This window comes from Monodon monoceros, unplaced genomic scaffold, assembly GCF_005190385.1.
Source record: "Monodon monoceros isolate NGI ecotype Baffin Bay Population unplaced genomic scaffold, NGI_Narwhal_1 Super_Scaffold_21, whole genome shotgun sequence".
In the NCBI taxonomy this organism is placed as follows: domain Eukaryota; kingdom Metazoa; phylum Chordata; class Mammalia; order Artiodactyla; family Monodontidae; genus Monodon; species Monodon monoceros.
In genome coordinates this window covers 142167686-142192219 of record NW_021703778.1, presented here as the reverse complement: position 1 = coordinate 142192219, position 24534 = coordinate 142167686, and the positions used below count along the sequence as shown (strand labels likewise).

The 24534-nt window shown below is 49.6% G+C and overlaps 1 protein-coding gene across 6 annotated transcripts in view; it reads right to left on the bottom strand.

The window, feature by feature from the left end:
* Nucleotides 1-460: 460 nt before the first annotated feature.
* SUSD6 (sushi domain containing 6) overlaps nucleotides 461-24534 on the bottom strand; it is a 91318-nt gene continuing 67244 nt past the window's right edge. For 3 of the 6 annotated variants that reach the window (XM_029238337.1, XM_029238338.1, XM_029238340.1), the window contains exons 3-6: nucleotides 8403-8600; nucleotides 7302-7440; nucleotides 3730-4148; nucleotides 461-2474 (exon numbers count right to left, since the gene is read on the bottom strand). In XM_029238337.1, coding sequence (XP_029094170.1) covers nucleotides 2269-2474; nucleotides 3730-4148; nucleotides 7302-7440; nucleotides 8403-8600 — 962 coding nt within the window. In that variant the 3' untranslated portion in view covers nucleotides 461-2268. Of the gene's footprint in view, nucleotides 2475-2886; nucleotides 4149-7301; nucleotides 7441-8402; nucleotides 8601-24534 lie in introns of those variants that run through there. The other 3 variants (XM_029238341.1, XM_029238343.1, XM_029238342.1) reach the window with 3 other exon arrangements.

Here is a 24534-nt window from a genome sequence, read left to right as displayed (position 1 = left end):
ACAGCACGAGAGGACTCCCGCGGGGAGGAGCCCGACGCACGCAGGCGCTGCCCTCACCTGAGCCGAGGGAAGACTACAGGGGTGGCGAGCCCCCCGGCAGAGCCCGGAGTAAAGTGCGCGTGTGAGAGTGGAGGCGGGAGGCTGAGGGCGGGCCATTCGTTCTTCTCCTCTTGGAGGCCACCCGCAGCACCCCCCCCGGAGCTACCCTGTTAGGTCAGGAACTGAAAACACATCGGGCTCTACTATTTTCACCACCCCAGACAGAGGCTGGGGGAAGGAGCGGAGGCGCGGTGCTTCAGAAACAAAACAGTAACACGCGCTCCGTAGTGCCACATCTCCTGAAGAGGCAGCAGCCCTGTCAGTGTGGGACCCTCGGCCGAGGGAGCGGCCCCAGCAGGGCCCCGGAGCCAGGCTGCTTCCAAACCATCTCCACCAACAAGCTGGGGCGGGGGGCGGGGGGGGGGGGGGGGGGGGGGGGGTGTGTGTGCCGACTGTGTCTTGGGCCCTCCCGGTGCCGGGAAGACCAGGGAGTCGTTTGCCAGCTGTGACGAGTGGAGGGGCGGCAGGGGAGGGTGGAACGAGGAAAAGCAGCAGCGAGGCAAGCAGCAGGATGCTTCCTGGGCACAGTTACTAAGGCACGTGACTGTGGTGAGGAGGACCCTCAGGACCGGGGCGGAGCTGCCTGCAGCTGCCTGGGGACACGGTCCGCCGGCGCCTCTCAGGCCCCCTTCCCTCACCATGAACCCAGAACAGGGCAACTGGCCCCAACTGCCAGCGACCAGATGGGCATCCCATGGCATCTCAGCGACACTCCCGACCCGTGGATGATTCACCTCAGGCCTTGGCCGGCAAGGAAGCCGGAGCTGCGCAGGATCAAACCCAGGAGGCCACATGCAGCTCCCCGCTATGCTCCAGGGAAAGAGAAAAGACCGAGGCCAGGAAGGCCAGATGCTGGAAGTAGGAAGTGAGAACTTGCATATGCGGAAGACGATGGATCATTATCAGCCACCGTCCTCCCCTCCCTTGGGATCTTCTGGACGCTTCTTGGAAACTCGACAGGGCCAGGTGCTGGCACCTCTGAGCTACAGAGCTGGGCGCTGGGACAGCTCTGGCATGACTTTACACAGCCTCCCTGCTCAGCCAAGCAATGCGCTGAGCATCAACCAAGGGTAGGCCAAGGGAGCCACACGCTTGCCCCAAATCGAGCCACTCTCGGATCTGCTCCCGCTAAGGGCAGCGGTGCCAGCCCCCAAAGGAAACAGGCCAGACCCAGGCCCGGCCCCCTGTGTGGCAGAGTGCCGCCACCAAGGCTTGCAGGACAGCAACAAGCCCGCGTGACAGGGACACTGGACGGGCGGGAGGAAGGCACAAGTAAACGCAGCGCTCTCGGGCCCATGGGGGCTGCCGCCCAAGCGCTCGCTCGCTGGAGCGGACCCAAAGGGCTCGGGGAAGGAAGGGCTCAATCCAGCACATTCAACGATGTCCCCGACACAGACGGGAAGGCTGGGCCAGGCAAAAAGCCAGCTCCTCCAGCTGTCCAGCAGGCAGATGGTGAGAATCTTCCTTGAGTTTCCAGCCAAGGTGGGCCTGCAGGCCCTCAGAGATACAGAGATACACAGATACACAGGTGGCAGCTCAGGTATCCGGGCAGGGCAGCTGGAGTACGCGGTGCTCAAACCCACAGGGAGAGGGAGGGAGGGCAGAGAGGAGAGAAGCCAGCGGCAGCCCTCATGCTTCTTTCAACAGTGGGATATCTGCGGGCAGAGGAGGACGGAGAGCACAGTGGTTAGCCCGTGTGAGTGACTCTGCAGCACACCTGACCCCGTCGCAGGGATCCTATGTTTAAAGAAATAAAATGCCCTGTTCACAGGCTTCTAGGTAGCCTAAATCCCTCACCCTTTTCTACGCCTTCCTTGCTCATGTCTCCCTCTGCCTGTGTGACAAAATCGGAACATTCAGTCGGGTACTCAAACCCCTTCTGGTCCTACCACCTTGAACCCTCTTCTCTGCTTTAACTATGCTGGTTTAGTTGCTTCTCTTTCTATCCTTATTCTCGCCCTATGAGGCTCCTGAGCCCTGGTTAAGTCTCACCTCCTCCTTCAAGCCATCCTCCAGCTGTGTGATACTGCGTAAATCACTCCCCGTCTCTGGGTCTTGGTTGACTCATCTGTCACCGGGCTTAGACTGACACCTTAAGTTAGGGCCTGGCTTCCTTCAGTACTGTCAGCCCCAGACAGCTCAGGCTTAGCCTGCAACCAACTCGATAACCTATGTGTCTTGTTTTTTTGCACTCCTCATTCTGACATGGACCCTACCATTCTTGGTTCCATTTTTTCTCAAGTATAGGCTCCATCTTCCCAACTGACTGACAATCCATGTGGGCAGAGAGCATGTTTCACAGTTCTTTCCATCACACCTGAAACCTAATCCAGCACCTGGCACAGGATGGGCTCTGAAAAACGCTTGTTCAATACCTGGAACAAAGCAAGGGAGCAAGGAGGAGAAGGGAGAAGAGCTGGCACCACCTTGGCTCCTTAGGAAGGGGGTAAGGGCTGAGGCTTCTGTCAATACGTGCAGACACACAATATGTAAAGCTGGCTGCCCATGGGGTCACTGGCTTCCACCTTTAAACCCTGGCCACCTATTTAATGGCCCCTTCCTAGCTCTATATCCCACCAAGAAAAAAGGAGGCATGCTGCTGACAATCAGGAAACCCTACACCTGATCCGCACTTAAGAATTTCCAACTTCTTTGCTTTCAGATATTCTAAACCATACACATTAACTGTGCCCGGGACTCCCAGGAAACAGAGAGTTTTCTCTAAGGCTCTTTTACGGGGGGGGGGGGGGGGGGGGGGGTTGGTTGGTAAGTATAGAAGTCCTCACTTTCTAAAGGGAAACATCTAGATTCGGTCTGCATCCTGAACCACAGTGGGATTTTACGTAAAGATGTTTTTTAAAGTGACAGAGTCAATCCCAATGTTCGACTCTCCAGGCTCCCGTAAAGGCAGAGGTGTCAGGAGGGGGCAATTTTGTTCTCTGGCTGGTTTGCCACAAAGGACCTGGAGTGACCTGGGAGGCAGCACGGCACCATGGGGCTATATAACACAAGTTTGGGAGCAGATCCATCGGCTTCAAATCCCAGCTCAGCCACCTACCAATGGGCAAGTGACTTAACCTCTTTGAGCCTCAGTATCCCTATCTGTAAAATGGGGCTGGTAATAATACCCACTTCTCAGGATCACTGTGAGGTTTGACTGACACAGTGCAAGAAAACCAACTAGCACGGGACCTGGCATGCTCCTATTTAAAATGAAGCAGCTGGAATGCTCTGGGAGAGGCAGGCTCCAGTTTCCTCTGTCATAAGACCCCACACCTCCTTGTTATTCCTGTTCTTTCAGGAACATAAAAATTATGACAAGAGGACAGGCCCCACTCCACCTCCAACTGGCTGTCTACCCTTTGATTTAGCATATCCCTGAGGCCATGAATAGTTTCGGAGACTCCAAACCTATTAAAATTCACAGACAACAGTGAAAAGCCGCCCTATACAGAGCCCAAAGGCCTACCTGGGGCTCCGAGGGTAAAATTCTGTTTTGTAGGATAATCCCCCAGGTATTATCTTTCTTTGCCGCCAGATACACCAGTCATCAGAAAGGTTCGCCTTCCTTCCTCACTCCCAGCAGGGACCCGAGCAGATAACAACTTACGGTCAGCACAGAGCACCTACCATCTGTGTAGTCCTCCGACGTGAGGCTTTGCATGTCACCGTTCTCTGAATCTGGGGCTTCTTTGTGTGCCACTCGGCTGTTCCCTGAGCCGGCCACCCAGGAAGAGGGGGCTGCCTGATGCACCATCACAGTCTCCGAGCCCCGAGAGCCCCGGGCTTCACACAGTCCAGGCTGGCCTGGGGCCTCCTCCTCTCCACCTGCGGAGGAGCAGGCCCCCTGGTCCTGCAGCTGCGGCTCCCTCGGCCCGCTCCTCCCGCTGGGCCCAGACCCTTCTGACAGCACAATGTGCACTCTGGGGTCAGCGGGCGGCACACAGCGACCGGAGCTGCCGTACACAGCCTCCTCGTACGACGGCAGCGCGACCTGGACCCCATCCACCATGATGGACACCTGGTCCCCGGACACCCCCTGGTCACGCCTGCATCCGTAGGGAAGGACAAAGGAAGAATCAGAATACACGCACAGGTAAATATCACAATATCAACACCACCAACCATTTCTGACCACTTACTATGGTACCCGGCACGGCACTAAGGGCTTTGCACACTTTGCCCCACTGAGTCCTCACCTGAGTCCTTTCAGGTAGATTCACCAAGAATGCAGATGAGGCTCAGAGTAGTTAAGTAACCTACCCAGTCGCACAGCTGGTAAGGGAGGAAGCTAGGATGTGAATCCATTCCACCTGCTTCCACAGACTGTGTTCTTAACCTCTGGGTACACAGGCACCTAGCCCTCTGGTCCTGTGCAAAAACGAGGAAGCTAGAGACCCAGAAATAAAGCCATTCACTCAGCACAGCTAAGACAGGAAAGTGGGAGAATGATGGCTACAAATACCCGTGAATATACCCCTGCCTGCGCACTTCACGCGGGTATACTGTATGGTATGTAAATGACATCTCCATCAAGCTCCTTTTAAAAAGAGAAGGAGGAAAAGAAGCACCGTGGTCTTGAAATGGGACACTGGACTCAAAAACTGAAGAATTTTATTCTTTTGACTCAGCCACTTTGCTTGCCTTTTATTTAATTTCCTTTAACTTCGTAAACTTAAAAAAATGTGAATTATAACACAAATATTAGACAAACAGCGAAAAATGTACAGCTGACTTATTCCAGAGGTAACATGGCGTACAAGCCCTAGCTGGGTCAAGAAACAGAACACTGCTGGCACCGCCTACCCCACCCCCGCCGTGTCCATTCCTATCGCCTCACCACCAAAAGTAACCACGATCCTGACACTCATGAAAATCGTTCCTTTGACTTTTATTTTAGTAATTTTACTGCCTAAACATGAATCCTTCAACACCAGTTATCTCTGCATATTTTTGATCTTTATATGAATGGGAAAGACAATAAATGCGTGTGTGTGTGTGTGTGTCTGGCTTTGTATTTAACTCAACATTATAACATTACGTTTGGGAGATTTATCCATGCAAATACTTCTTTTCTGGATTACTTTTATACATGCGCTTTTTTTTTTTTTTTTTTTTTGCCACTGTGAGGCTTGCAGGATCTTAGTTCCCAGGCCACAGATTGAACCCAGGCCCCCGGCAGCGGAAGGGCAGAGTCCTAACCATTAGACCACCAGGGAATTCCTGAACCATTCTGAAAATAAGTTACTTCTTACTAATTAAGACAGTAGTTAGCACACACCTCCCAAGAACCTCTTTTCCTATGTTAACTACAACAATATTTACATCCTGGAAATAACATTGGTATAATACTGTAATACAAATGTTCCCAACTACCCAAAAGTATATCTGCTTCAGCTGCTGTCTTGTTTGTTTTCATCCACAATCCAATTATGGATCATGCATTGCACTTAGTTGTCCTGTCTCTTGCATCTCTTTTAATCTAGAACAGGCCAATCTCGGCCTAGAACACTACACGCCATAGCACTGTCCGTGATGTCATGTCCTCTTCTGTGTGTCACACCAGGAGACACGTAAGGTCTATGGTTGGACCATATTATCATTGCTGGACTGTTTTATTTGTTCTCAATTTCCTCACCTGTACTTGCAGATAAAAATCTGTACTACCCAGTTCAAATGGCACACACACAGTGAGGATGACAGAAGTGGCACTCATAAAAGTGCTCAGACGTTTCTGGAAAGAAGGGAAACTTTGATGGCAGGGTGGCATCCGAAAGCAGAGTGCATTCTGGCAGGCGCTTAACTTTCGTTATTCAAAATAACATTTTTTTTTTGTTTAAAAAGTAATAGATGTACAAAATTTAAACAGGGTCTATAATGAAACCCAAATCTCCCTGCCTCTTAGGCAAAATCAGTTAACTTTGAACACACTGACTAGTTAACTGCCAGGGGAAAATGATCCCTAATTTGGAAGAAATGAGGAACAGCTCGAGTTGACTTTACGTGGCAGTAGCCAATTCTTTCAAATAAACAGTCCCTTCCAAATCTTCTCTAGTCTACTAATTGTTTAACTACCTTTAAAAATAGCTGCTACCCCCTGCCCCAAACAAAACAAAATAACAAGAAGAAAGAAGAATCACACACACAGTGCACAGATATTAAACTGGTCCTCGTCTGTGCATTCCAAACCAGGAGCATTTTATTTAATGCCGTTTAGTCTGCTCCTTCGTGCCTGTGCCTGACAACCGTCACTGAGGAAGGGCTGTGGAGGGACATAAACTGTTTTCTTCAGAGGGAACGAGGAAGGGCCAGGGCAACCCAAGCAGGTAAGGGGGCCATGCCAGCCTGGGAGAGTCCACCATGAGGGGCCCACTGGGGGCCAGGTCCCCACCATTGGCCATCCCCACCCCAACCTCACCTATCCAGTCTGGGATGATTTGTGGCTGGTGCACTCACCTGGAATAAGGAAAGTGACAAAGGTAGGCAAGAAAACCACTTCCTCGGTTTCTAGTATGGTATAGTGCAGTGCTTGCCAATCCTAGCTGCACGTCAGAACCACCTGGGGAGCTTTTTAAAACACTAATGCCAGGCACCCATCCCAAACTAAAGAAATCAGAACGTCTGGGGATGGAGGCCCAGGTGCTGGCGTTTGTTTTTAGTTTCCCACAGGTGCCTCTATGTGCATCCAGGAGAGGGGAACAGGGAGACAGGGCAGTGGCTCACAACCATGGGCCTGCATCAGAAACGCTTGGAGGGCCTGAGAATCACAGAGTTTCTCATTCTGTTGGTCTGGGGTGGGGCCTGAAAATCTGCATTCCTAACAAGCTCCCAGGTGATGCTGATTCTGCTGGGACCACACTTTGGGAACCATTGATGTAGGGGAAATAACATGCCACTCGAGTTGGACAGACTGGGGTTTAAATCTCACCTCTGTCATCACCTAGAGGGAGGACCCTGAGCGAAGGACTTAGCCGCTCTGAGCCTCAGCTTCCTAACCTGCAGCGACCCTGTGAGGATGAAGACAATGCATGCAAAGCAAAAGCACAGTGCCAGGCACATCTGGAAGCTTAACACACGGCAGGGCCCTCCCCTTTCCCCGGGTGCACACAGACCAGCAGAGGCCAGCAGGCCCTCCAGCACCCCTCTGCCAGCCAAAGGCCAGCCTCCACCGTGACGCACGCCGCCCGCTGCCCCTGGCTCACCTGCTGTGATGGAAAGACTTCAGCTTTGGCTGCAGCAGCACAAACAGCACCACCAGGAGGAGAATGAGCGCCACGGAGCTGGCAGTGGAAGCCACGATGGACAGCGTGGGGACCCCGAGCGACGTGTGGGCGTCTTTGTCTACGGGAACAAGCCATCGTCAGACGTGTTTTGTACCCTGACACACGGAACGTGAGCCCCACGGCTGACCTTGTCAAGGGCCCCCTGCACAGTGCCACGCTGAGACATGCTACGTATGGCCAGGGCCACTTTTGGAGTAACGGTGCAGAGTGGCTTTTACATCAGGGAAAGGGGACATTTCCCTATTCTGTTCCTGAATCTAAAATTCCCTTCACTTCCCTTCCCTAGAGGTCTTACCTTTATAAACCCCATCTGATCCTGTCCTTAAGAGCAGGCTGGAAGACATGAACCATCCAAATGCACACATCATTCCACCATCTGAAGTCCCACCCATGTGGCAGGAAAATTTATAAGAACAGGGCGGTAATAACAATCTGTTCTAAGATCCTGCAGCTTTAGTTGTAAACCTCAGGCCTGTCCCCACCCTTCTCTGGGGTGTCACGGTCTTGAAGTTCGAGTGAAAGCACAAAGATGGCTGCATGACACACTCTCCCGCAGGCAGCTGGATTTCCTGTCATGCATGACAGGAGGAGGCGGAGGGGGATAGGTCTTCTGGCCAGCTGGACTGCAGCTCCGTGACAAAACAGTCCACATCCATTCAAGGAAAAATAATATAAAAGAGACACTACAGAAGGTACTCGCACCGTGCTCATGGGTTAGCAGAACACAGTCAGAGGTCACCGGCACTGGGCTAGGCAAACAAGAGATCCGGTGCATCAAAGGGACTTTACATAGCACAGCAGATGCCTCAGTAGCTCGGCTGAAATGCACTGGGACACGCACCAGCGATCCAAATGCCTTTCACAGAGACATGAAATCCCAAAGGAAAGGAGGCTGCAGGGCGTCAGAAGGGCCATGCTGCCCCACAGCACAGGGTGCTCCAGAGGGAGCGGGCACAACTTCCCGGGAGTTAGAAGAAAGCAGAAGCCCAGCAGCACCCCTCACTCATCTGCCAAACTGACCCTCGTTGAGATGACAGCTGATCTCCATGGCTGGCTTCCACTCGCCATTCTTACACGTCAGGTATTTGTAATCACCCTTCAACATGTAGCCTTCAGCACACAGGTACTCGATGACGCTGCCCGAGTTCAGGGGGTCTCTACAGGGCCGGGGGTGGCAGATGTAGCCACCATTCTCTGGCTCCGGGGGCAGGGAACACACTGCAAAGACAGAGAGAGCAGAGGTACAGTGGTGAGGTTTTCCAGCGAGACTGCCGTCAGCGACAAAGAGGGGCAGCTCTGAGGGCTTCAGCAGGAAACACACCAGGAGCAAAGAGCCAGCCCCTTGGAAAGGCAGCTGGCCAAACTCTGCAAGTTCAGGTTGCCAATGACAGAGGGAGGCGCCCTGGCAACAGGGGAAGCTTGGCTGCTTGCAGCACTTCCCCTCGCCCTCCCTCCCCAGCACTGCGCCTTAGGACAACTGCATCCATCACTGAACAGTAGACTTTGACAAAGCTGAACTTACAGAGATCTAGCGCATGTGGGGTTTTTTTCAGCATTTTATTCTTTTATGATTACAAATTGTGTATTCTTTTTTTAACTCTCAGTCTATCCCTCCCCCTGCCACCCTTCCCCCCTGGTAACCATAAGTTCATTCTCTAAGTCTGTGAGTCTGTTTCTGTTTTGTAGGTAAGTTCATTTGTATCTTTTTTTTTTTTTTTTTAGATTCCACATGAAAGTGATATATATATTTGTCTTTCTCTTTCCCTGACTTACTTCACTTAGTATGATAATCTCCAGGGCCATCCATGGTACATATGTACAATGGAATATTACTCAGCCAAGAAAAAAGAATGAAATAATGCATTTGCATAATGTGGTTTTAATAAAACTTACTGAAATACACAACGAATCAGAGTGACAGGTGATAAAACACTGGTAACCTGCACAGGGGAAACATTAGCCTTGTTTCCAACATCAGTACCAGAAAGGATTCCTTCGCATGATAAAAATGTGACTTCTTGGCATCAGAGGGGATTTCTGATGCATTTCCTGGGAGGCTTCCCAGGCCCCCATGCACCACCCATTCCCTGACTAGAGCGGTCACTGGCATCACTCGTCTCTATCCCACGGTAACGCCCATTGTTTTTCATTCAGGTAGGACTGTTTAGCTTTAAAAGCACCTTCATTGACCTCCTATCTTATTTATTCCTCTGACAGCTCCGTGAGGTAGTTATCATTTCTCCCTTTGAAGATGAGGACACTGGCCCACAAAAGTTAAATGACTTTTAGCCAAGTCAGGCAGACCTGGGAGCAGAGCCAGGGCTTCCGATTGTAAAACCTGTGCTCTTCCCACCAGCAGACACTGCTTCCACCCTAGGAGTGAGCGGGCCTTTAAGGAGTGCACATATGTCAAGCTTGCCTCCCCTATGAACAGGTCAGTTAGGGAGATGGCAAGTGGTACCTAAGTGTGGTGGGAACGCTGGTGTATAGGTAAGTTGCAGTAATACATCAGAGGAGCCGGAAGGCCTGAGCAGCCCAGGGAGAAGGCAGCCTCCCCTTCTGAGCCTGGACAGACACTACAGAACTGAAGTCCCCAGGCAATGGATCATGGGGTATGCCTAGCAGAAATAGGAGGGGACAGGAGGGGCACTATGGGATCACTGTTAAGAAGGCTGGGCTGGGGGAGAAGACATGCTGGCAGGTGGCCAGGCACCGACAAACTTCAACTTACCACAAGCCTTACCTACCAAGGCAGGAAAGATGAAAGTCTCTAAAGGACATTTGATTTTGCTGACAAATACCCTGTCCCCATCGTGACTACCACAAGGACATCAGTATGAGAATAAGAACTGCTGGGTTTCTTTTCTTCACTTCCTCTAACAGACCTGGAGTCTCTGACTGTCTGAGAAAAGGTGCTCTCCCTTCACGGGACCACCCACCACTCTCTCACCAAATACCACTTCCCTTCAACCTGCTATTAAGCAAGATGACTGCCAGCCAGGCTGTGGGGTGGATACTAAGTCGAAAAAGAGATGGTGGCTCCCTGCCCTTGGGCTGCTGATCACTGAGACTAGGAGAAAAGACTCCATATTTAAAGCTGTTAAAACCCTAGGGTAGGTCCACAGGGATCCAGAGACGTCTAGGCAGCCTCTCTGAAACCGGCAGATGAGCCCAAGTAAGCCCCCTCAGTCCCCTCTAAGCACACACCTCCTCCTCTAGACTCTTCCCACACCACCCACCTCGCCCAAGGTCTTGAACAGGAGGGAGACACAGGCATCACATTCCTTCTGGTGCCTCTCTAAACTCTGGCCAAGTAGTTCAAAGAGCTGGCCAGCTGGATTTCCAAAGGAACCTCAGCAAACTGCTTTACCCTTTACACGTACCCTCTTTTGTTCAGGGCAACAAGCCTGCCACAGATTCTCCCGGCTCTCCTTGGGTTGTGTCTAATTGGTTCATTTCCTCAGGGTAATTAATGATGAGCACCGGGGGGGCACCTCCTGAAAACAGGCAGGACCCACTTACAGGTCCAGTGTGCTGGGGAAGACAGTCCCAGGGGAAGGGCTGCTCATTCTAAAACCATTCCCGCTCTGCTGGGTACTTCTGCCCATAAAGCCCACATCTTCACGGAATCTCTGACAGGGGCCCTGGACATCACCTGGCACCCATTTTTTACGTGCAAAAAATGAGGTCTACAGAGAGGCGACTTACAATTCTATTTCAATTCAACTAATATTTACCGATTACTGGGTAGGGATCATTGTGCTATGCTCTGAAAAAGGATAGAAAGATAAGCACTTCAGGTACTTGTAGCCAAATAGGGGTATGACAAGTAAGTCCACACATATATTTTTAAATTAATTAATTAGGTTGGTTGCAGCAGGTCTTAGTTGCGGTAGGTGGGCTCCTTAGTTGCAGCTCGCTGGCTCCTTAGTTGTGGCATGCGAACTCTTAGTTGCGGCACGTATGTGGGATCTAGTTCCCTGACCAGGGATCAAACCCGGGCCCCCTGCACTGGGAGCTTGGAGTCTTAACCACTGCGTCACCAGGGAAGTCCCAACACATATATTTTAAAAGTTGTTTTCTTCACGGCTTCTGGGTTTTGCGTCTTGGCTAAGGACATTTTCCTAAACATACTCTCCAATATCTTCTTCTAACGTTTTATAGACTGGGTCCTTTGTTATGCAGATAATACCTTCATAGAAAAAAAAATCTTAGGAAACATATACATGGTACAAAATCCAAAAAGTAAGAGGGTGAATGTGGAAAGTAAGCCCTTCTCCTTTCCTAGTCAACTCAGTGCCTCTCTCCAAAGATACTCCACACAGATTTATTCTAATACACATCAAAGAAAGGGATTAGTGTCACAAGAGAGGGAACTCAGAGCAGGAGAGACCAACGTTGTGTGGGGAACGGCTGGGAACAGCTCGTGGAGGAAGTGGCATTTCCAACGGGGCTTGATTTCAGCAGGAAAGGAGGTGGTGGTTTGAAGCTAATGCACCAAAGTAGGACAGTGTAGATTAAGCCCAGAGAGCAGCAAGTAGCCTAGGTTAGCTTGGTTGCATAAGAAAATTTGGCCGAATGAATAAATAAATAAAATATAATGATAACAGTAGTAGTAGTAATAATAATATTGTGATGAAACCATCTTGTAGAGGGGCCTTGGCTGCAACAGGAGGTGTTTATACTATATTCAATGGGCAGAATTACAAGAGGAGCTGAATTTGATATAAGATGGACAGAAGCTGAGGGAGCTTTTAGAGTAGGTCAGCTGTAGAGCAACCCTTGCATGGTGAAATAAACTGGACAGAAGTTCTTTTATGTTTGTCTATGAGGATCATACAAAGTGAAACAAACTACAGTACGTTAGGTTCAGCGTCACAAAGGGACTGCCCCAGGTCCGAGGAAGAAATAAGGAGGCCTTAGAAGGAAAAGTCAGAAAAAGGCAAGACTGTTTTAAGACGCCAAGAACATAAGGAAAAAAATATGGCCCCCTTGCCCAATCAAAGAGCAGAGCGGGAGAGCCGTGGCAAAGAGCAGGTGCTGGAGAGACCCTCTCAGTGACGCCTGGGGTTCACAGGAACGGGAAGAACATCAGGAAGAGCAAATAAATCATTCAGTGGCTTCCGGAAGCCCCTGTTCTGGGCAAGAGGCTGACTTAATCAGGCGTGCTCTAGGACAACCCCAGGTCCGCAGGGGGAGTTTCAAGCTCTGTTCCTAGCCCCAAGAAGACAAGAACTCATCTGATTTGGCAAAGCTGCGTAATTTCAAAAAGAGAGGGAGAAAAGCCAGAAGGTGGAAATTTTACAGAAAAAAATCAATTAGCTCTCCTTAGCCTCCTTCTCCGCTTTCTGTTATCTCTTACACCCACTTAGGCCTCCAGTGAGCACAGGAAGCAGCGAGGTAATTCTCCAGGGGGCCCCGCAGAGTGCCTGGAGCACAGCAGTCATTGAGCAGGAGACCATGTGACCAGCTGGCGAGGGTGCAGACAGAGGAGACGCATGGCAATCTGGCTGATACTTCTACCCCAGAGTCCCCGCAGCCTAAAACCATTAGCAGAAACCAACAAGAACCCCCAGTCAGCACTTCTAACTGTGTTTTGCTTTTGCCATTTTGGGGACCAGACTTTTAGGAAGAAGAGAAAAATTAAAGACAAAACAAAGTCTTATAAGATTCCATAGCAAGGGAATCAAAACAAGCTCCAGGAATGGCCCTGGGGTCAAAGTGTTCAGTTTAACAAACTGAACAAATACTTGAGCCCCTTTAAAACGAGGTGTGGGGCGTAGGGAGTGTGAAGATCAGCTTGAGGAGGGGAAGCAGACATGTAAACACCTAGCGCAGTTAAAAAGACTCAACCTAAGAGGTGTCCGTCTGATGTCACTTATCAAGAAAACACTATACTCCCACACACAGCGCCTGAGGGCTTAAGAAACTGTGTCAGTGTTCACTTGCAGGTTTGAAATAATGTCGTTTTACACCAAAACCAGTGCACTGGCATTGAGAACACAACTGAGCACAGAGAAATAGGTGCTCAGGGAAGGTGTTCAAAGGATGGCCAGAGAAAAGCTTCCCTGGGAATTCAGGGGAGAAGGAATTGGTTCCCCCAAACCCACCACACCAACACGGCAGCTGTGGCCATCAGGGACACGGCTGAGGCATTATCAGACGTGTCCCTGTGTGGCTGTAACTCCATCAAACAGCTAAGAGCGAGCCTCTCCTCACAAGACGCTCTAGCAGGGCCACAGAAGTAAAGGAGACAGGACCATGCCCTCAGGAAGTTTACAGTCTACAGGACACGGACACATGCACAGCCAACTCTGATGTAAAGGAAAGAAGGAAGTGTTCAAAGGTGAGCTCTTCTGTTGGCCTGGGGTGACCTTCTGGGTAGGGACATCTTTTCTGTTCATCTGAGAACCGCTGGCGACCAGAGGAAGGTGAGAGCCCAGGCAAAGAGAAACGGGAGAAAGGGGAGGAAGGAATGGATGGAAAGCACACACCTAGCACAATACTGTCCAACAGAAATATGACGCGGCCACACAGGTGATTTAAAATTTTCTTAGTAGCCACATTAAAAATGTACAACTCGTGAAATTCATTTTAATAATATATTTTATTTAACCAATATATGCAAAATACATTTTTGATCGCTCAACGCATAATCAATATAAAAATTTATTAATGCGATATTTTATATTCTTTTCATAATAAGTCAACACTTACAGCACATCTCAAGCCACACTAATCGCATTTCAAGTTCTCAATAGCCACCTGGGGCTCGTGGCCATTGTACAGGACGGCACAGATGCTAGGGATCTGAGAACAGTGGGAAGGGTTCAGACCACACAACAGAGTGGGAGACAGGAGGCTAACAGCAGATGAAGACACCACGGAGCACTGAGGGTCCCTTCAGGTTGTTTTTTAGAGCACTGTCTATGTGCTTGCTCTCAAAGTCCTTTCTTGATATATGAAGGTCCAATTTCTACTTCTAGCCCTCAATGGTCTGCTAGGAACAGAGAGAGCCAGAGAAAAAGCAAGGCAAAAACAGCAAAAAAAAAAGAAAAGAAAAAGTGCAGATTTCAAACGTGCAGATTTCTTTTTGCACGTAAGACAAGGAAAATAATAATGATTGCAAACAGCATTATTACATGTGCCAGGCACTCTTCTGAACTCTCTCTTTACACGAAGCAGGTACTATATTTTCTCCATTTTATAGATAAGAACAATGCTCCAAGCCACACATCTCTAGATGACTCAACAGGCACTCTGGCTCCTGAGCTGCAGGTCTGACCACGAAGCCAAGGTGGGCCTGCAGAGGAGGGCAGGACACCAGGCTCCATTCTGCGGTTCATCCCCCGATGCACTAGGCCTAGGGCCTTTGGAACATCTAGCTACTCTGTGAAAGGTGTGAGCTTGCTAGTTCAAAGGGGAGATGATTCTCCTCAAGAAAGCCTCCCCAGAAAGTTGGTACTGGGCATTCCAGACAAATGCAAGGGGGGACGGGGTATTACATCTGACTACAGTCTAAAGGTTCCTTCTGAGGCCTCCTTTAGAAATCTCAGTAATTACAGCTCCTAGTCACTGACCATCGACTATATGCCAAGTACCAGTCTAAGCACTTTACGTGTTTACCTCGCTTAAACTTCACAGAAACCCTGTAAGAAACATTATTGTAACATTATACAGGTAAGCAAACTGAGTGAGAGAGGTTAAGAAACTTGCTCAAGGTCACCCAGCAGGTAAGAGGCAGAGTCAGGATTTGAAGCCAGGAGGGGTGGGGCCCACTCCACGGCACTCCCTGGGCAGCAGCAAGGGTGCTGAGCCCAGCTTCTCCTCCCACACCCACATCTTGGAAAGGGAGCCACAGAGAGAGGAGCCCAGTGACAAAGACAAATCTGGGTGCTGCCCGTGGACACTGGTCTCTCTGGGACTCAGTTTCAGTACACACAGGCACTGAACCAGATGGCCTGCGAGTCTGCCACTGGCAAATCTGTGTAAGCTGGGTGGACGGCCAGCCTCACCACCTCCCGAGATTCGTTCATAAAAGTCCTACAGCCACCGCAGTTTTGAACTGAGCACAGGGTGTGAGAGGCTCCAGGAAAACCATCCTGTCTGTGCAGAGGCTCCTGCATCCAGCATCAGGGCAGATTCCTACCCTGGGCACGTGGTGAGGTCAGAGAACCAGGCAGGCGGAGGTCAGTTAACTCAAGAGAGAACCAAGGGCTGCTTCTGTCCATGGCTTTCCCTGGCTTTCTGCCTTCCTGACCCCACTCAAATAGTCAAAAGTCTAAAACAGGCTGCAGCGAGAGGGAAGAGAGGATTTCTCATGCCATTTGCAACCTTCCTCTCCTCTAAGACAAACCTTCCTAGCAGTCAGACAGGAAGCCCATTGTCCTGCCAGGATCCCTTTTCTCATGAGAACTTTCCACATGCCGGGAGGAGGACCAGCTGCGGGGTGCTCAAGCCCTTCCCAGGGTGTGGCCCTGGAGCCGGGGTGGAGGCTCAGTGGCAGAAGCCACCACGGCTTAGGCTGTCCCCACAGCTCCTCGCAGGCCCCTAGCACCACCTGCCTGAGAGGGGCCCAGCCCAAGCCCTGCTCCGGGGGCCTGGCAGCTCACAAGTGGGTCCGGCTTCAGAGCCTGTCCCTCTTGTCTTAGGCCTGAGTCCCTCATTCCCCCGACCTCACAGGAGAGGGGACATGCCAGCCAGCAGGTCAGAGCCCACAAGAAGGAAGAACATTTTCTTTATTGAACCCTGCCCCAAACATAAAAACTCCTGTCACCTGGAAGTAGCCATCAAAGTCCCTAGTCATTCTGAAAGAAGAAGTGCTAATCCTCTCCCTGGAAACCCTGACCTGAAACTACAACGGGGTCAACTGAAACCCAGCCCATCTTTCAAGACTCAGTTCCAAGGTCGCCTGCTCCAGGACACTGTCCCAAAGAGAACTCAGCAGCACAGGGTAGAGATTACCAGCCTGCGCCTACAGCGAGAGCACCCGGGGTGTGTACCGCTCTGACAGCTTCCCACCACGTGGGCTCAGGCAGATCTTCCTACGCGCCAGTTCCCTCATTTGTAAGATGGGGACACTAAAGGTATGCACCTCACAGGTACGCTGTGCAGATTCATCACAATCATGCAGGTAACGTACCCGGTAAAGGGCCTGTCACACTCTAAGTGTTCAATAAACAGCAGCTTTATTACTCCTCCTCTGTTTTCCCCTAACATCTTCACACCTCTCTATAAACATCACTGTATTGCTGTCTCTGCAATTATTTTCTCACAGGTCAGTCCTTCCCCCACCTCTCCATTAACCCACCCACCTACCCAAGCTGTAGGGCAAGCATTTGTTCTCCTTCCTGTTCTGATTCTTGTACTCCCAGAACTCGCCACAGAATCTGGCAGAGAGTAGACGCTTAGTAGAAAACTGACTTGACTTGGAAAATTTTGCCCACATTTCAAGGCACTACCTTGTTTGTAAATGCAAAGGGTCACATGGTTTCCGATTTGAGATAAGTCAGGAGCAGGTAACAGCTGAAACAGGAGGGAAGGGGGCAGGGCACAACCTTTAAAAGAATGACACAGCCACAGGACAAGACAAAACTGGTTAGAACTAACCATATCCACGATGCCGGAAGATTCCACTTCCAGTGGACCTTGAGCCTCATTATATGCTCATTGTAATGCATTAGCTAAATGGTAACACCCACTAGCGCCATGACAGTCCTGAGGCCAACCATAATAGGTCAAAAAGTGGGCGGTGGCCCAATTCCTGGAAATCCCCGCCCCTTCCCCCAGAAATAGTTGGAATAATCCTCCCACTCATTAGCCTATGAAATTACCCCACCCATAAAAACTAACCACCCCATATTTCCAGAGCCTCTCGCCTTCTGAGATGGCCCACTCTCTGTCTGTGGAGTGTGTTCCTCTCTAAATAAATCCACTTCTTACCCATCACTTTGTCTCTCTCTGAATTCTTTCTGCAACAAGACATCAAGAACCTGAGCTTCGTTAAGTCCTGAAACCAGGTGTGTGATCTCAGTTAAAAGACGGTGAGTTCGAGTCCCAATCTCGGTTTAGGCTGGGTTCGAGTCCTGGCACATGGGTTCAAGTCCCAATCTGAGCTGCACGGTTTTACAGCAAAGAGACTCCCTCTGCATAGTACATCTCATGTTCTCTAAGTTGGCATCTACCAGTGAAAATATTCTCCCAGCCAACCAGGATCAGGGCCACAAAGAGTCAGAGCACGGCCTGATGGATGAATCTGGGTTTGACCTAGGGGCCTGCCCTGCAACCCTGTCAACTGCCTGAGCTCTTCTGAGCCTTACTCCTTGACAGCCAATACCCACCTCCGTAAAGTGTTTAGGGGACAGATGAAACTGTGTACCTGAAACTGTCTTGCATCATGCCTGGCACACAGTAGGCACTGATAAATTCTTTACATTTATTTTCACATTGTAAACTCAATTCCCACCTCTGGTTTTTGGAATGGGGCAGGGCAAAGACTCTGGCAAAGAAAAGAAAAAGGACTGCTTCAGAAATTCCTGGATATCTGGAGAGAGGACAGGCAGAGAGCAGAGAAGGATGAATACTTTGGAGGGGCTTGCTTTGCTACCTCCTCCTCCAGCTCAGTAATAGGCCAGCCCCTTCCCCACTTCTCAGCAGAGACTGGGCTGCTCTTGGCTGACAAATGGCCTCCATATGGCCTGTTACCCCTTCACCCCCTCTTGTTCTCACAGCTCAGGGACTTGGGGGACATGCTGTCAGCTGGGACTGCACGCCCTACCCCACCCCTAAACTGTGTGACTGCTATAAAATGGGCAGGCAGGAGGACCACTCGCCTTCTCCTGCTGCTCCAGGCCTGGGCTGTACAGCATCTAAAGCCCCCCCCCCCCAATGCAGTGGCCTACAGAGCAGCGCCCACAATTGTCTGCCGCCCCCGCCCCCAGGATGTTGGGACACAGGCAGAGCTAGGGAGCCAGGCCATTCCACAGGCATTAACAAAGGACACTGTGTTCCCTTGAGAGTGGTAGTTAAAGGGTTAAGAGAAAACAGATGTTTATTTTTTTCCTCATCAGCAGTTGCTACTTCCTGCTCTCATCGCCTTCATCCTATCATCTAAGGAAGCTGCACATGAGTCGGCTCTCGCCCTCAGAATTCCTCGCCTCCAGGAGGAGGTAGGCTGGTCCTCTGGAGGAAGGCCCCAGTCAGCTGCTTAAGGCACTGTCCAACCTCAGAAGGATAACTGATGAGCGAGTGATAATTAACTTAGGGGTCGGGCTTGGAGTTTACAACAGAGTTGCACTCTTGGGTACAAAGCTCAGAGTTGTGGTTTCATTTCCAATTCTGCCATCTAATGGAAATGCTTCATGCCAAGTCTGGTGCCAGGCACACACACAGTAGGCCTTCAAGAAACACCAATTTAAATTTAAAATAAATTTAGAGATCTCTGTTGCCCAACAGGGTGGAAGTGACTAAGAGAATTAACATTTATCACCAGGCGCTACACTAGGCACTTTAAAGTTGCCATCCTAATTAATTCTCCCATCCTATGAGGAAGGAAAGTGAGGCTCTGAACAATTTAGTAGTGGCCTGAGGGTACACAGCCACCCAGCAGTAGAGTCTGGATTCAGACTCTGGCTTGCCTTTCCCCCCATTATAGGGAAGCTCCCTGTCTACAGATGCCACCAGAAAAACTTACCCCAAGACCTACAAAAGTATAGCATGGGGGTGGGGTCCATCTGACAAATGTTATAGTAATTCCTGTTTGGAGAAGAATGTGGACTGGTGAGTTTGCCTGTGCCCAGAGGACTCAGCTCGTATCTCAAGTGGGGCCCCATTTTTCCAGAGAAGTGGTGGGGGGAAGGCAAGACAGTGTCCTTCACTAAGCTCTGAGCATTACAAACAATGGAGCTCTTTAAGGAGTACAGATCCCAAAGCTGCAAGTGGGAGAGGGTATGGGGGCATTTTCAGCTGGGAACACAAGCCTTCCAAGAGGGATACATGAAAGGAAGCTTGCCACTAAATGCAGAACAGGGACGCGAGCTAGAGTAGACAGAGGGCTGCCCTTCTGCCAGCTGCCCAGAATACACAGGATCCCTGGGGCAGCTCTGCCAAAGCCCAAAATAAACAGCCTCCTCTGCCGTGTATCTCCAAGCAGTGAGTCAGGCAGCGTCTTGCTTATGCTGGGTGCTCAACAAGCCACTGCTACTTACCGAGGCCCACACAACTGCAAAGAATGAAAGGAAACAATCAATAAACTCTACCCACGGACGGCGGCAAAAATCAGCTGAGGTGGCAGAAATCAGCTAGGGGGATGGCCTAAAACCAGCAAGCACCACACTTCTTTGAAAAACACTCACCAGTAATTGAGGGGTAAAGGCCTGAATAATCTTTCCTGAAAAAACAGATGTGACTGGGTCTCCCTGTGACAGACAAGGTGCAAATAACAGACTACGAGTCTAAGGCCACGAAGTGAGCCCTGTATATTCTGTAGGGGCTTGTGTCAGGCTGACCCTACCACAAGACTAAAGGAAATATAAAAGGGAAAAACTGTTCTTTTGGAGGGGGGTGGGTGGCATGGGGAATGAAGCTAGGGCTAGGGGTCTTGTCTTTATCACCTCTGAACCAACAAGTATAAGGAACACTGTGACAAATGGACCATGGGAAGATACAGTCAAAAGTTACAAAGTCCACTCATCTGGAGAGTCTTCTCCGTCCTGTGGGGGATGGGATTCTCTTCTTTAAACACTTCATCTGTTTAAACCACCCTGTCTCACATAACCAGCACAGGAAAAGGAGCTTGTCAGGCCTTCTTGGTTTCCTCTGCATCTCCTAGAAGGGGAACTTATCAGCCTGCGCTATCATTAGCTGACCAAAGGCCACGGTGAGGAGTCAAATCCGCCCAGAGGTTTGTTTGTTCTTCCCTACTTTCAACTTGTGGATCTTTCTAAATTTCTGGACCAGATGGAGCCAGGGTACTCCTAGCAGATCCCTTTCCTCCCCCCAGGCAGCAAGGAAGACAGGAGCCTCTCACCTCCTGTGAATCCACTCAAACCCGCTGTCAGGTCCAAAGCAGGGTGCCTGGCCCCCAGGGTGCTTTCTCACACACCTGGGACTGGCTTCCCCTTTGATTTTAGCCTGAGTATTTATTAGCCTGACTCTGACATATTGTCAAGACTCCTTGATCGTTAAACAGAGCGACCCCAAAAGAGATTACGGAAGCTTTGGAGACAGAGTCTCAACCATGCTTTTATTTGTCACACTGAGGCCCACGCTCCTGTTACCTCCCCCCGGCCTCTCTCGGTCTTTGGACCCCTGACCCTGGCAAGCCACTTTTGACTGACCAATCGAGATTCCTGGTCAGAAGACGTTGCCTGCTGCAGCCTCACCCATTCTGTGCCTCAGTAGATAATCTTTTGTATTCCAAAGAATGCCTTTCACCCAGAAGAGAGGTAAAAAACATTTGCAAGCATTGATTCTTATTCTCTCTGCATTTCACTCTCCTAATAGGAATGCCTTCCTCAATGTAACAAATAAATATCTATGAGCACCTACCAATGTGCCAGGTTGGTGCTAGAAATTCAAGAGCAAATAATACACAGTTCTGTCCCTGAGGAGACTTCAGACTCTTTGGGGAGATAGATGAGGAGCCCCAAGTACCTTATAATAAGAGTAACATCTACGCTGTTTATCCCCCAGAGTTCACGTAGGGATTACATGTATCCATTCATTCTTTCAACAAGTTGTTTTTTTGGGTTTTTTTTGCAGTATGCGGGCCTCTCACTGTTGTGGCCTCTCCCGTTGTGGAGCACAGGCTCCGGACGCGCAGGCTCAGCGGCCATGGCTCACGGGCCCAGCCGCTCCGCAGCATGTGGGATCTTCCCGGACCGGGGCACGAACCCGCGTCCCCTGCATCAGCAGGCAGACTCTCAACTACTGCGCCACCAGGGAAGCCCTTTTCAACAAGTTTTTACTAAGCACCAAAGCACTGTAGCCGGCAATGGGAGAAGGAGGGTTGGGAAGATGGCAAACATATAGGTCCTACCCTCTGGGAGCTTACTGTCTAATAAATAATCACAATAGACACATGTTAGAAATCACTATGGGCTACAATAAGAGGTTCTAAAGAAAGATTAATCCAATGAGGAAGAGATGAGAAAGGAAGAAAGAAATGATAACAGAACTCCAATTCTAGGGGGAAACAGGATTGTGACCATGGGATAAAAGACTGTGACTATAGGATTGTGACTGGGCTAAAGGAAGGGGGAAGAACACGCAAGGGGGAAGATAAGGGCATGAGCAGCAAAGGCAGAGGAGCAAGAAGAGGCTGTGTGTGTGTGTGTGTGTGTGTGTGTGTGTGTGTGTGTGTGTGTGTAAAGCAGCAGGTTTAGCAGGAGATGGCTGGAAATTGAGAAAATCAGGCTGGCACCAGAACAGGGAGGGCCCTGACTCCATAGCTAAGGAATGAAAAAGTCTTGGGTTCCTCTTCCATAAAATGAGATTTTAAGGACCTTTCCAGTCCCAAAATGCAAAGTCATGTTACTACTAATAAAAGGAAAGCCTGCTCTACGGTACTAATCCAGCTGAAGAAGCCAGCCGTCTCCGTCTCCCTGCCTACCCTGGCAACTATTTTTCAGTGGAGCTGGCCGTGCTGGTGCGGTGGAGTAGGCACAGGAGAAGAACAGAAGGGGAAACCACGTGAGTTTCCCAGTGCAGATGCATCATGCTTCTTAAGTTTGCCGAGGTGAAGGGGGCCAGAAAAAACTGGAGGGACTAGAGTGGAGAAAAGGAGTACAAAGACATCTTGCGGTCAATTTCTTTCCCAGGGTTCTCTCGCATGGCAGCAGATGGCCTATCCCTGAAGGACTGGATCTCAGAAAGCAGCTGCTCCCAGGTCCTGGTCTAACAGCTGGGGTCACAGGACCTCTCTGCACAAGCTGAATGCCGGAAATCGATGGGTTCCATTGTGCCTGCACGCATGAACTCTCGTGTCCAGGCTCCTGCCCTACGCCTGCCTGGAGCAGAGGACTGGGAAAAGTAACACTACACACTTTGAAAGACTGCACTTGCAAATTAATGGAAAGATACAGTATTATAAAGTCCAATTTCATTTAAATTACCTTGACTTTGCTAGGAAACTACTGAGATGTTAATTATTTGAGAGATAAAGGACTCATCAGTGAGAGGGTCAAGGCGAGAGGGAGCAGAGGGACAGATCATAATCAGAGGAAAACCCCTAACTGCCTCTGGCCCTCCCCTTCTTCCTGCCCAATGCACAGAGGAGTCTGACTCCACCATACCAACCAAAAAGCGGCCTGGATGTTCCATGTACTGGAAAGGGGGATAAAAATCCATAAAATGATGTGTGTGTACACAGAGGAGTGTAAGTGTATGATTACATAATTAGGCACATTAAAGTATTTATACTGCTGAGACTAAAAGCCCCTACTCAAAGGCATTCCACCAAAGTTGAAAGGGGAAAAAGAAAATAGAAAATAAAGCATCTAATTGCAATCTTCCACAAAGCCAGACATCCCCAGCTGGTGCCACAGCTGAATTCTCGTAATTAACATGTTGTAATGGCAAGTATGAAAGACACTGTATGCTTATCAACTCCATGCCGTGGCCAGCCAGGCATGGGAGAAGCCCGCAGCACTACTACAATTAAAGGGATTTGTCTCTTTCCATTATACTGGCACCCTGGTGTGGGAGGTCGGTTATTGTTTCTTAAAAACGTAGTTGTTTAAAGCATACACATAATAAAACTCTATACCCACAAAGTCAGGGACTGAGACTGGAAAATATAAAAAAGTTCACAGTCTAGGAGCTGGTTTATTTTTGGTGGTTGGTTTTCTCTTACCTCCCCAAACGTGGGGCTTTCCCAGTTAGAGAAGGCTAGCAATGTTTGAGCAGCCTATCCTTTTAAATAAATAAAGCCCATCTGACAGCTTAAAAATCATAGGTTAAAAGTATCTAAATAGAAAAAAAGATGACAGAAACTAGCATATAAATGAGTACAATGCAAGGGGAAAGGCCTTGATGCATCAAGAGAGTAGATCAATATGGACTGTGTTCCAAAGGACACTCAGTCCCAGAAGGGCCCTGCACATTTACAGAAAGGGTTTTGTGGGACTTCCCTGGTGGTCCAGTGGCTAAGACTCCACACTCCCAATGCAGGGGGCCTGGGTTCAATCCCTGGTCGGGAAACTAGATCCCGCATGCATGCCTCAACTAAAGATTCTGCGTGCCACAACTAAGACCCAGTGCAGCCAAAATAAATTAAATATATATATATATATATATATATATTTTAAATTTAAAAAAGGGTTTTGTTTTTGCACAATTCTTGGTCACTGCAGAACCTGGTTTTAGATAGTCCCCCCCCCCCATTTCCCTGAAAAGACACCCCCACCAAGCTTAAATAATAGCTTTACATATTATAAGGAAGTTGTGTTCTCAGAAAGCCAAACAAGATGGTAAAATACTCTGCCTTTTACACTCTTGGACAACATAATTTGGGCATTTTTTTACACTATTCTTTAACTGTGTTTTTTTCCTCTTCATAACTGAGCAGGGCTGTTGACTTAAGAGTCAGCAAGCGTTCAACTGACACTAATGATTCCCTACTTCTGGCATGCTCACTGAGTTTCAGAATCTTTTCCTCTATTATATCAACTTTAGAAGTCCCACCCTTCTTCTAACTACCATCAGTGATGTCATTTTCCCATTTTCAACCACCCTTAGAGCATAAATGTCCAAAAATTCACGTTACTGCTACAGCGTACACGGCCGCACAGGTGGAGTTAGCGAGGCTGCTCAGAGTGTGCTGCAGACCAGCAGGCAGCCACACCGCAGACCCACCACCCAGAGGTTCCCTCTCAGCTGCTGCACCAAAGTCCAGACTCATTACCCAAAGGTGAGTGGGGTGTCGATTTACAATGCGCCAAAGTACAGGTTGTTCCTAAGACAAATGTTTAAAAGCTGACTGCTCAGCACTGCTTCAGAACTACCTCACGAGGCATCCAATGTGGACCCCTCGCCCCTCGCTCCCCCAGCCCCAAAAGCCCGGAATCATTTTGGTGAACCTGAAGAAAATACATTCTTAGGTAGGCCCAGATACAAATGAGGAATGTGTCCAAGGATCACGGGCACTCAGCAA